Source organism: Pieris brassicae, chromosome 1 (genome assembly GCF_905147105.1).
Source record: "Pieris brassicae chromosome 1, ilPieBrab1.1, whole genome shotgun sequence".
Taxonomy (NCBI): Eukaryota; Metazoa; Arthropoda; class Insecta; order Lepidoptera; family Pieridae; genus Pieris; species Pieris brassicae.
The window spans coordinates 5727833-5740597 of record NC_059665.1 but is presented as its reverse complement, the minus strand read 5'-3'; the positions used below and the strand labels follow the sequence as shown (position 1 = coordinate 5740597).

Genomic DNA, 12765 nt, shown 5'->3' with positions numbered 1-12765 from the left:
TTTGTATACAAATTTCTCGTGTTCTAAGTCATATCGATGATTTATTTTAAAACTAAAGGAACAGTCCATGTTTGATACAAATCGGATGTCGTCTTTGAGGTATCTACGCAAATTTTAGAGCATATGGGTTCCTACATACTGTTAAAAGTTATAAGGAGTTGTGATTTTTGTCTATATAATAATTTGAACAATTTTCAAGTAACGAATGTCAGTATAAGTTAGAGAACTTTTTATTGAAATACTTCTCATAACAATCCCTAAATGGCAACATGTACCATTTTCGATGTCTGTTAGTGATCGATTTTTATCCATAAATTTCCTCCCCGATAATATTGTGCAACCAACACTATGTTGCAAAACGACGGCCTATCAAATATTCTCAAGTATATTCGTAAGATGTCCTAAGTGTCGAATGTGTTATCCCTATAACACTCGCTTCTTTAGAATTGATGTTTGTACTGCTTTCAAGCCCCTTTTAAAATAGTTTTTATATGTTATAGGAAGCAAACGGGCAGGTGGCTCACCTGATGTTAAGTGAACACTCGCACTGCCAGAAGGCTCGGGAGCGCGCTGCCGGTCTTTTAATAATTGGTACGCTTACCTTAAGTCGAATTGGTTCGGAATTACTTAAGTGGACAGCTGGTACCACATAGTGGTGGTGCGCGGAAAAATTGCGTTTTTGTAATTGTTGTCTTCAGGGCCAGATTTAGAGGTCTGGAGGCCTCGGGCCAACGAAGGAGTGGAGGTCTCCTGGCCGAAAATTATTTTCCAAATAAAATGAACAATTTTTTCAGTCGTATTTTTCAATCAATAATTAAAAGTAAAATCAAGTAGATTCATTTAGTATTTAACATAAAAAATATATCACAAGAAAAATTGTTTACTACTGTTTACTAGTCGGAATTTAAAACATTTTTTCCGAAGTCTATTGTGGAGGCCCCTTGGCTGTAGCTCTGGTTGCCCTCCCATAAATCCGGCCCTGTTTGTCGTCAGTGAATGTACTATAAATTGCTGTGTTTACATTTTCGCTACCGTTATTGTTATCTTTTTATTTTTAAATCTTGTCTTAGTCATGTTTCCTTATTTATAAGTAAACTTACAAGTTTTAACTTACTTATTACTACAACATTCGATAATAGACAAACGATGTAGAACTACAATTAAATAATATCATGCAATTACATGATGTAATTTATTAAACTGTCTAATCCATTGTTGCGTTAATTAATATTCTATTAACGTTATTTATGATGCAATTCAATTAAGTATTAAAGGACAAGGCTTTTAATAAGTATGTAGATAATATAATTTTATATTTCTAGCATATTCCACAGCTTCACACAACTGGATATATTTTTATAATATGTGGAAATAATATAGCCTAAGATACTCAGAGATGTGAAAGAGAGAATGTAGCATTCATATCGGTCCTATTTATTCAGTAATCTTACAAATATTGATGAATTTACGTATAGAAATTTTTGTTAGATTCTAATTTACAATTATATCTATAAATAAATTCAGATGTAAATAGTTACCCGATAAAGCCTATAATTATAACAGATATGGTTTATTGCACAGTTTTCATACTTGGAAATAATTTAAAGGAGTACTTCATTTAAAATTAAATCATTTATAAGCGTTTAGGTTTTTTATTGTCCATGTCAGTATTTTTAATTGTCACTTACGAAAACAAAACAGTTCGAAATCGACTCCAGGACCTCCGAATTAAGACGCTCTTAGGGAGGAAATAGAAAAGTGACTAAGTTGTCAAAAACGTGTTGGATTTTGACACATGGAAGTCATAGTTTGTGTTGTCTTGTCCTTGCAGTCATCAATGAACGCAGACGGAGATAAGCTTTAAAGTTATTTATAATGGGTTGCTAATTGAGAAATTACTTTAAAGGTTTTGTTGCTTGAAATTTTATATCATCGGAGTAGGACATTACAAAATAAGTAGTTAATTAGTAAATGCTTTAATTTGAATACCTAGATTTAAATCTTTTCTATAAATTCCCTGTTGTTAATTTTCAAATCGATTTTTAATTAGTGTAATAATTTAAAAAAAATTACGGCTTTAACGATTCATTTTAATGTAGTCTATTTTAAACATCATCGATATAGATTGCCTTTGTTAACTTCACTATCTAAGATAATGTTATCAATATGTTGTAATAAACATTGCCAACACTTATACGCAATGGAAATACTTGTTTGTGTAAATTTAGTTTATGTGGGCTTACATTGTTCACTTTAACATAGTTTATACCCGAAACAGCTGATGTTTGTTTATGTAATTATGATTAGGAGTCTGTCAGTTTGTTAACGTTTCATGCAATGATTGCCTTTTCTGATTGCCTGTTTAATGATTGATAATGTCTGTGTAACGATGTGAAGAAAATCTTACCTCAGCATCTGGAGCGGAGGCCCTTCGCCGTCCTCGCCATAAGCGATCTTCGCTACCACTTATCGCTCCACAGCTCCTTGAGTGTGTTTTGAGAGCGACTAAATCAGCCCCGGCTGGGGACCTCCTAGTTTCACAACCACCGCCCCCTAATGTGCCTCTCGAGTCAGCCGCCAATAAAGCTGACTCAAAGCTACCACGCCACGAAAATCTTTCACTATCACTCGCGACACTACCCCTACTCGCAGTCTGTTCTAGAATATCATGAGATCGACTTCGTGCCAGCGCTCCCGGTTCAGACGCACTATCGTCATCCGTGGTTGGCGATGCGCCTGCCGACACTTCGTGCATCAATGCCACTAGTCTCCCGCCTATATGCCGCATCACTTTACCAAACAAAGGTGGGGAACCGTCACCCACACGACCTAGGGTTGCAGCCAGTCTCTGGTATGCACCGACGGCGTCACGTTCAAGAGAACCCTGTTCACTGTTGCCTTTATCAAATTCGTCAATTATTTCGCGACAACTATCTGATATCTGTTTTCTTAAGGCAGATCGATTTGCTGAGACCTCCAAGTCAGACCCGGCATAATCTGATGAGTCGTAAGAGTCACTCCACGTATCCTCGCTTGATAAATACTCCACTATCTCTCGGACCTCTTCATCTCTGATGCCAGGAACTGTTTTCATTAATCTCGTTAGTTCAGTTTCAAAATAAAGTAACTGCGGTGGTTTCGGTGGTTTCGGAGGACTTTCAGAGTTCGAAGAGGCCGGCGTAGATGTTCGTACGTTTGTAGAATTAATCATTTGTTTGAAGAACTGCCTCATTTTAGTCATCATCAAATTTGTTTCTTCATCTGAAGACCAGTTGTTAAAACTATCTTTCCTTGAAAGTGTACTCGGTGGAGGGCGTGACGAAGGTGTTCTTTCTATACGTTCATCTGTATCGGGTCTAACTTCTTCTATAATTTCTTCTAATTCCGTTTTAGGTTCGTGAGATTTTGTAAAGTCAGAACTTGAATCGCCATTTCTTAATAAATCGTCACAGCTGCCAACAAAACCGCTATCACGACTAGTTTGTTTCTTTGATTCAGAAAGTTCTGATCCAAGAGGTGGGAACTCAGGTCGAGGGCTTGAACGGCCATCCTCTCCTTCTGATACTGACCTCGTATCTTCACGGGTTTCTTCAGGAAATTCCATAGACTGACGCCGCTCGTCAGCGGGCGAACTTCGCAGCTTTTTATTTTGTTTTTTCCGTTTCGTTTCACTTGACAAATCCAATCGCTCCAGTGACTCATTGCAGTTATCGGATTCTGTGCTTGAGCCATCTGAAATTTCTTGGTTTTCTTGTGATGGTTCCTCACCAGCGAGTAAGTTGTCTAGGGACGAAGAATGTGATCGCGGTGTACCTCGAGCACGAACCAAGCGTTTTCGTCTTTGCTCCGGGCTCTGTTTCCCTTCACTGTCACTTCCCACACTTCCTGAGCCATCTGAATCCCTTCGATCCTGGTTGAAACCCATAAAACCGGACAAAAAATATTTTTCTAACCTAGAGGTCACAAGCTCATCACTATCACCACTTTGTCTGGGTTGTTCACTATCAACTATCGATTCACTGTCCTCACTACACACACTAGAGGTGTCCGATACATGGTCATCGTCATCCCGAATATTTTTTCCGTCGCCTAATCCAAAGAAAAAATACTTTTCGAGCTCCGTTGTTGATAAAGGACGTGGCTTTTTTGTTGTGGCCTCAGTCTCACTTTCTTCACAACTTTCTTCTACTATTGTATGTAATGTGAAGTCTATGGAACGCCTACAATATGCGAAATCATCTGCCCGGGCAGGTAAGCTCGCTTCATCCCCTGAGTCGGAATCTGACTGAGAGGTGGCTTCCTCATCGTCATGGCTGACGTCGTCGACCCAAGAATCATCATCGGCCAGTCCGTCCTCGAGGCACACAACTGCAGAGAGAGTGTCGGCGTTGCTAACAACAGTCACTCCAGCTGAAGGTTGCGCAGATTCGTCGTCGGATAATCGTTCGTTAGTTTCGTTTTGTTGTGCACTTGCGTTAGGGTCTGGTTCGTTGTCTAAATTTGTGTGGTGCACTGTGATATCTTGCATTAGCCGCGTCGTGTCTGACGTGACTACGGAGACACGATCGTGCGTTATCATAACGCAGCTAGTGAAACGCGTAGACCCGTCCACACCGGCTGTGCGCGAGCGGCAAACTGAATTCTCCACAGGTGCGCCCGCGCCCCTCTCCGTCTCAACGCAAACCGGCCGCGAAATGTGCGTTTTCTCCTCATCGCGGCCCTCCATTAATTCTTTCTTCAATAATTCACTAAGCGTACGTTCAATACCTTTAAACAAATCAATTTTTTGTACGGGTGGCAATGATGATTTATTTGAGTTTTCGAAGGTAGGTTCCGGCGAAGGAACCGGTTCTGGTATTATAGCACTCGGTATTGTCGTGGGGCTTGATTGTAATTCCGCGTTATTATTACAGGATTCCATATTAAAGTTTTCCGTAACTTTAATATTGCAATCAAAGTTAAATGAATTATCCAAAGAATCGCACTCAATAACATCCGAGGAATTTCCACTTTGTGAATTTTGATTTAAAGAATCGAAACTGTTTAGATCCTTATCACTACTTGCTTCAGTAAAACTGTTATATTTTTCATTAGTTTCACTCGAGAGCATATTTGTATCACAAAAATTTGAAATTTGATGGTTTTCATTTCCCAAAATTCTTTTGTTTTGAATCGGATAAACGGAATATTCTTCAGTAAAATTAAGAGATTGCAGTACAACAACATTGTTATTAGAACAAGAATCCTCCTGATAATCGTGCAGGTTAATATCGTTTTGTAACGCAAGCTCCATAGCTACCACTTCTAAGCTGTCCGATTTTTTGTCATAGGAGTCGTCACAATCAATGCCACTACTGTCAGCGTTTTCATCGTTTTCTGAAGATGAAGAAGTGGGATTAACAACAAACACTCTTGAAAACTGGCCGCCCCCGCCGCCGGAGTCATCGGAGTCCTCGTCCGACGTAGGGGGCTCCTCCGGGGCTGCGCTTCTTAGGTCATAGCTCCTCCGCGCAACGCCCTTCTCAGAATCACTAGATTGAGCCGACTCATTAGATGAAGGAAAAGCTTTTTCAGCGTCCAGATGATCAGGCATAGCTTCTGTGCCTTCTGACAAAACCGAAAGACAGTCGTCCTCTGCGATTACTTTTATACCGTTTGACGTTTCATGTTGAACTGGGTCGATATTGTTATCGCTCTTATCGTTATCGCCGAGTTCGAGCGTTTGCGATTCGGACTGTATGGCTTTATCAGTCCTTTCGACGGTCATCTCAAGCCGATTTCGAGGTAAAGCGTTAGCGGTGGCGGCTGCGGTGACAGCAACGGCGGCGGCCGTTGTGATTCGAGCGAGAGCGGCGGCATCGAGGGGTGGAAACCCTGGGTAAGTGCTCCAATGGGGAGTCGGCGGAGTTTGCGGCGTAAATGCGAGTAAGGCGGGCCAAAGGGCAGCCGGGACTGGCACAGGTACGGGGACTGGAACGGCGACGAAACGTGGTTCAGCGCCGCAAGAGCAGGCGCGTTGGCAGTCTTGTGGAGTATGTTTGGGAGGTGGTTGTAATGGTGGAGGCTGCGCCGCCGCCGCGCCGGGCTCGAAGTAATCCCAGTCGCAGTCGTCGGCCACGGGGGGCGCGGCGGAGGACGCAGTGGAGGCAGAGTCTTCCGTGTCCTCACGGCACGACGAATCCGAGCTGAGGAACACAAGGCGGTAGTCCTCGGGACGCATACGACCGGCCTCAGGTTCACTCACTTCGCCCGGCTCACTATTGACGCCCCAATCTGAAAACGAAGTGGTACAATTTTTAAATATGAATTATTTGTAAAACTACTTAAAATATAAACATAAAGCTACAGCAATCATATATACGTGAACATTTGCTAATAAAATTCAGAAGGCGTTTTATTACACAACAACTACAATTAAATATGTAGTACAAATAAATGTCCAAATCGCACATCGCGCACGCATCTACACAGTAATAACATATTTTTGTTGCTCGAATTGTAAATTGTAAATCACAATCACTTAGCGATATTTCAATTAAAGTAAAACTTCAAGTTACAATTAGATTGCAAATCGTACCGGACGAAGTTTTGTTTGAAAGATAAAATATTTTCAGTGTAAATATTAGATGAGGAAGTGTGAGTGCAATGAAAATGCAGTGATCAGTAGAAAGCAGCACGGATGGGTGGCCCTCGTCGTGATTTGAAAGCAGCACGCTACACGAACCATGCTTAGATAAACTATGTATTAGTATAAGAAATTAATACATTCAATGACAGCAGAGAATCTACGATAATTAAGAGTGTAATTTGTTTCGAGTATGGTAATATTAAAAAGTGGGCCGAACCGCCTTAGACCAGATAATTGCAAGCAAAATGAAATTCCCGTCTATGATACTGACGTTTGTCAGTGATCCTTTAGAGCAGTGTTTACCAATCTTTTGTGTGCCATGTCCCACCTTAGTATTTCTAAATTCGTAAACATAAATAATTTTTATTATTAAAATTTTGAATTGGTCACTTATGATAGGCATTGGAAGAAATTACTAGGTAATTGTTAACAAAGCACAGTAAGTAAATTCTAACAACATATAATAAAAAACATGAATTATAATTAAAATTTTCGAATTGAATTACCCTTAACAACTCTCAAATTGTCCCACATGTACTGATATATATGTTGGTTTTTTCTAAAGAACTTCCTAACTATCTAAAATGTAAATGACTGTTTCATAAATGTTTTACTGAAACTAACATGAATCTTTTGTTTAGAACTCAACTAAAGGATATGTCAATGTGATTTGAATTATACTTTGTAAAATAACGACCTCTACCTACAAAAAGTAGCCCTTTATTGGCAAACCAACGCATACAATGTAGTACAAATGTTTCACCTTAATATATACAATGTAAGTGTTAAGTATTCATATTACGTATAAACATTAACATAATGACGTCGTTGGTTAGAGGTAACATAACATATAAAGTTGACGTGTGTACGAGACTTAAGAAATTAGTATACCAGTTTCAGCCTGAAATACAAATACTTAGTACAAATAGAACGTAATAGTGACAATAAAAGTATAGAAAATGTGAGAAAAGAGACACCTAACAAAATATAGCTTACTATTTATAGATTTTCTAAAACCAAATAAATCAGTAGCGCTTCAACCTTTTTTATGTCTGGGCCTCGAATCTGAATCTGTTTCATGATCATTTGTCAATCTAATAGGCAATAGGTGATCAGCCTCCTTTGCCTGACACACGGTGACGACATTCTTGGGTCTAAGGCAAGCCAGTTTCGATGTTTTCCTTCACCGTTCGAACGATTTTTAAATGCGCCCATAATAAGAAGGATGAGAGTCACACGCTAAAGCTACTAGGCCAACACTGTTTTTGTTACTGATATGGTTTCAATATATTTAAAAAAAATAGAGATTGGTTGACCTTTATTTTTGGAAAAGATACTTTTAGTACATTTTCCTGATTTTCGTTGGCTATACCACTAGTATACACGCAACGAACTATAACTGAGATTTTAACTATAATATTCAAATTTAATTACTATATATAAAATCCTCAAGTGCCGTTGTATAACTTTAACTTGAGACACAGTTTCAGTTAATAGTTTAACGGCATCTGGACACGCTTATGGTTCGTAAATTAACTTCAGTACTTAGGTTTAATTTTGTTTTAAAATCAAAATCTTTCTGCACTCATTAAATGTTCTTGTTTAACGTGTTGGTGTAATTGAAAATTATCTTATTGCTATTAGACAATTTTATAATTACTTATTTATTTATTTAATTAGTAACAGTACAGCAAACATAAATTGTATATATTAAAAGCAATTATACTAAAATATAGCCAAAGATGGAATGCATAATATTTACAAAACGGATCAAAAATTTAGAAAAGGAAAAATCAATAAAAATTATTCAATACACGTAACTAAGTTGCTCCTAATTCGGCTGTGCTGTGTGATCGTGTGTAAGTAAGGATATATGTACGTGGTTTCTGCTCATGATGCAGGTGATGTAGCGCTATGGATATTCTTAATAGAAAGAGGGTTCATATCCACTGACTTGACTTGTTAAAGCATATTCCGCCATAGATTAAACAACTCATGGCTAAAACATTGGTCGTTATATGTCCGTATTATGTTAAACATTTAGCTTTCTAGTAGGAACTTAATTTTAATGGAACTTATCAGTTAAGAGTTCTTATGGATCTTACGGAACTTTGTTCTGAAACACATACAAAGTAATTTTAATTTTGATTATTATTCAACACATATTTTATTCTTTATATATATTGTTTGTTACAAAGTAAGAACATCTGTGACCTGTAAAGTTAACAATAAAGACAATTCATCGAGGTCATGGTAGTTATTGAATTATACATTATGGTAATTTGAATTATGAGAATAAAATTATATTACAATTATGTTTATTTAAAACAAATCTTGCAATAGAGAGAACATATACATATATATATTTTTAGTTTGACGGCAATAATCCCGAAGACTATTTAGAACAAATAAAAACGGTATATTAATTAAGCAGTAAATTAGAGTATGAGTGCGCGATACGTAGTGCAGATAATATAGAATATAACTTATTAATAAATATATACATATATAAATCGGAGTTGAATTTATTTTATATACCTTATATTATAAGTTACGTTGTCGTAAACTATAACATAAGTCAAATATATTTTGTTCAATGATTTATTTTCTAAACGATATAAAATCGGTAAAAGGGCAAGGGTTTGCTATTTAGGGCATTTAGTATGTGTTAATCCCGTACGGGCCTTAAAAACACGTTTCCGCGTCTTTATCACTTATCACCTATTTAGGGCAAGTAGGTAATCAGCCTTCTACGCTTAATTTGCCTTATTAGTTTTCTATCTAAGACTCAAAATATTATATAAAACCAGAGTGAAAATTTCGGACAGATCCGTTTATGTAACTGGCATTCGAACTCACAGGGTTTAAAATCCCATATGTTTATTAAACTAGTATGTAATTTGAGTTAAATAACAAAAAAGATACTTGAACCTAAGTGTAGGCGGCAATGTTCTTTATGTTTACCTTGAACTGGCATTATACGAAAGCTTATGAAAGATATAATACGTTAATTGTATGAATTAAATATTCGATAAAAAAAATGTACATTACGAAAGAAATCAAAAACCATGCAAAAATTGATTTCATATACATTTGTTACGGAGTATTGTTAGCTACGCAATTTTATAGGCTGTTATTTTATTACATCAATATTAAACGTTTTTGGAATTTTTCTTTCAAAGAAAACAATATTAAAATGAACAAATTTTGTTTCTCTTCTTATACGTAGTACAACAACGTGAACTTACGTAGATAATGACATTACAAGTCTGTCCTTTGTTTCTTCAGAAGAAACTTTGAATCAAACATTAAAATCACGTAATACATAATTTCTGTAGCAGTTTACTGAAACATACGACGCCCCTTAAAACCTTCAAGACTCAAAACCGTTATGCGCGGTTTAAAATTTAATTCGAAATCCAACAATGTCACACTAATCTTTATCCAATTACACGATATATGATACTCACTTACGAAGGCTTCATATAATGCTCATATGGCTTCATCACATTTATACAATTTGGATGGGCACAAATTAAACACAGCACTATAACTGTTAATCACTCAATAAGATAAAAAGTTTCGGTTAGGGCTGGAAACGAGCGCGAAGTCGAACGCGCAAGCGGATGTGCGCATGGTGCCCGGCGACTGCTGTGCTTGCTATTCTAGTGTTGCGAGCAATGATCGATAAAAACATTTTATGGAAATTGAATTGTGTATATATTTTATTATAAATCTTTTTTATGTTGCTGGTGAATTACGTTATGTTAATGTTGCTTAAACTATAGAAACCAATATAACGAATACATATAATAATGCAAAACTTTAAATTAATGATTAATGTTTATATAAACATCCTTATTAACACGCGGCTTAAGGGTTGAGGCGCACTGTTTTTTTTATTAACGGCAGTTAAGTTACAAATATTACTGATAAATCTGTGCACTGTGTACAGTGGGCCCTCTTAAAGTACTTCTAAATTGTTCAAATATTACGAATAATATAACTGTAATAATAACAATAAAATAATACGAATATTTAACAAACAATTATATCTACAAAAGATATAGCCAAAGATGGAATGCATAATAGATTTACAAAAAGGTTGAAACATTTACAAAAGCAAAGGATTATAGGATCTAATGAACCATAGTTCATAATATTATTGTTATTAATTACAATATAATTAGGCTTTTAATGACGTACTTACAAGTGTTTTGTTCCTGTATATCGTGATATATTTTGACTATTCACAACACTATAACTTGACTCACCGCACGTCTCAACGCCAACAACAAAACTCAGTCAAATGTTTAAAAAGTCGTAAGTGACCGGTGACGACAGACGAAACACAGCCTAGCGAAGACCAGATTTCCAAAAAGCAACTGCGGCTTTTAAGACCTTTCTCGCATTAAACTTAGTCGAACAATGAACTTGCAACTAGACCAAACAACTAGGCGCAGGTATATAGACTACTGAGCCAATTGTTCGTGACACGGACGCCTACACATTTGCGTGTGTCCCTCTTACCTGGCTTTAAAGGCACTAGGCACGCTGTTTAGTTCTCGCATGTTGGTAACGTACTGGAGTTTACCTCGCAAGTGAGACAGGTGAAACCATAGACCGTAACATTGGAGGGTCGAGTATCGGTTTTAGGGTTTCCATAAGCGTACCTCGCAATTGCTGTTCAATTTCTATTGACTTTGTTTATGGTTAAAACATTAGTTTTAAAATAGTTCAATTACATTTGTTTTATTGTGACAAACTGAAACTATTTAGCCTAAAATTACTTGTGTATGTTAATGGTGTGTGATTACAAAAATACCGAAATTCATTTATAACAATAAAATATCGGTTCAAAAACGAAACACATGTTCAATTGTTTTTATTCATAATACGTTCTTTTGTCACTTTCGTTCATTAGGGAAGTGTCACGAGAGTGTTAGAGACAACTAGCTATAATGGTCAAAACAGTCCAGTGCATAGATGCGGCCATGTTAGGCTGCGTATATAATTTTAAAGTAGTATTGTAACTATCAAATCGAAAATGAATGAAATATAATATTTATAATAATAAATATAATGAATTTGGCTGAATTGTAAATATGTATTTTATTTATTTAAAAAATTACATTCCATAAATAAATCTTGCCCACAGAAGCGTCGATTTTTATAACTAGATTAAAATGAGCTTCTAAAAAAAATACGTATGAATCAAAATACAAAGAGATAAAAAGTACAGTCAGAATAATTGGTAAGACCTCGAAATTTGTGGTCATCTTCCGTTTGAGGCTCTTAGCGTGACGGCGTTGAACTTGTCAGCACAAAAAACTTTAAAAACTCAAAGAGCGAAGGTTTACGACCCATGTGGTTCTGTAGGATACTGACGTTTGCAGCTTGAACCTGGAGTCCATTTATAAAGCTAATCCAGCTTTTACTAAAAAAGCTTTTAGATTTTAGTAATAAAATTGATGAACTCCGATATAGATGTCTGAAATCTGTTAAACTGTTATTTTATTGTTAAATACTATTCTCCTACGCGAGGCCAATGTTATATGTATTAGAGGGTCTGTGGAAGTTCTTGCTTCAATTGAAATTTGTAAAGTTGTTTACGCGTGAAAGCGTTACAAATATAAACTTTCACCTTTTAATTATCGTCTATGGTTATTTCAAAGAATAACCTAAAATTACGCATTTACTAGAATTATGTAATCACTGTGCATAGAGTACCCTAATGACAAACACTGATTTTTTTCTCGTCTTTTTTCAGAATATTAATAGCGAAGCAAATTGAAGGCTATGTTTTGATGTAAGCAATAATCTAAATTATCTTACGCCTTTTCTTGCTATATTATCTAAATATTATTATTTTATTTGAACAAAACATCAAATATACCGTATTTTCAATTTTCTTAACCTACATAGAAATAATTAAAAATGCTACATGTGTACGTTTGCCCCGTCTCACCTCATTCGGACAAGCAAAAAATCTGGGAAGGCCACAGAGGAAGGCGGGAAATAAGGCTCAAATAAAAGATTTCTTCCCTTTGGAATAGAGACTCTTGGTTCAAGTGCACAAGCGCTGATTAAAGCGTGAAGTTGGCGCCTGGTAGATAGTATCGGTGACTCCAGAGCTG

At 36.5% G+C, this 12765-nt stretch overlaps 1 protein-coding gene across 4 annotated transcripts in view; it reads right to left on the bottom strand.

Moving 5' to 3' along the window:
• The window catches only part of LOC123715005, a 60717-nt gene that overhangs the window by 24027 nt on the left and 23925 nt on the right, over positions 1–12765 (bottom strand). For 2 of the 4 annotated variants that reach the window (XM_045669768.1, XM_045669778.1), the window contains exon 3: positions 2408–6273. In XM_045669768.1, coding sequence (XP_045525724.1) covers positions 2408–6273 — 3866 coding nt within the window. Of the gene's footprint in view, positions 1–2407; positions 6274–10098; positions 10254–12765 lie in introns of those variants that run through there. The other 2 variants (XM_045669786.1, XM_045669796.1) reach the window with 2 other exon arrangements.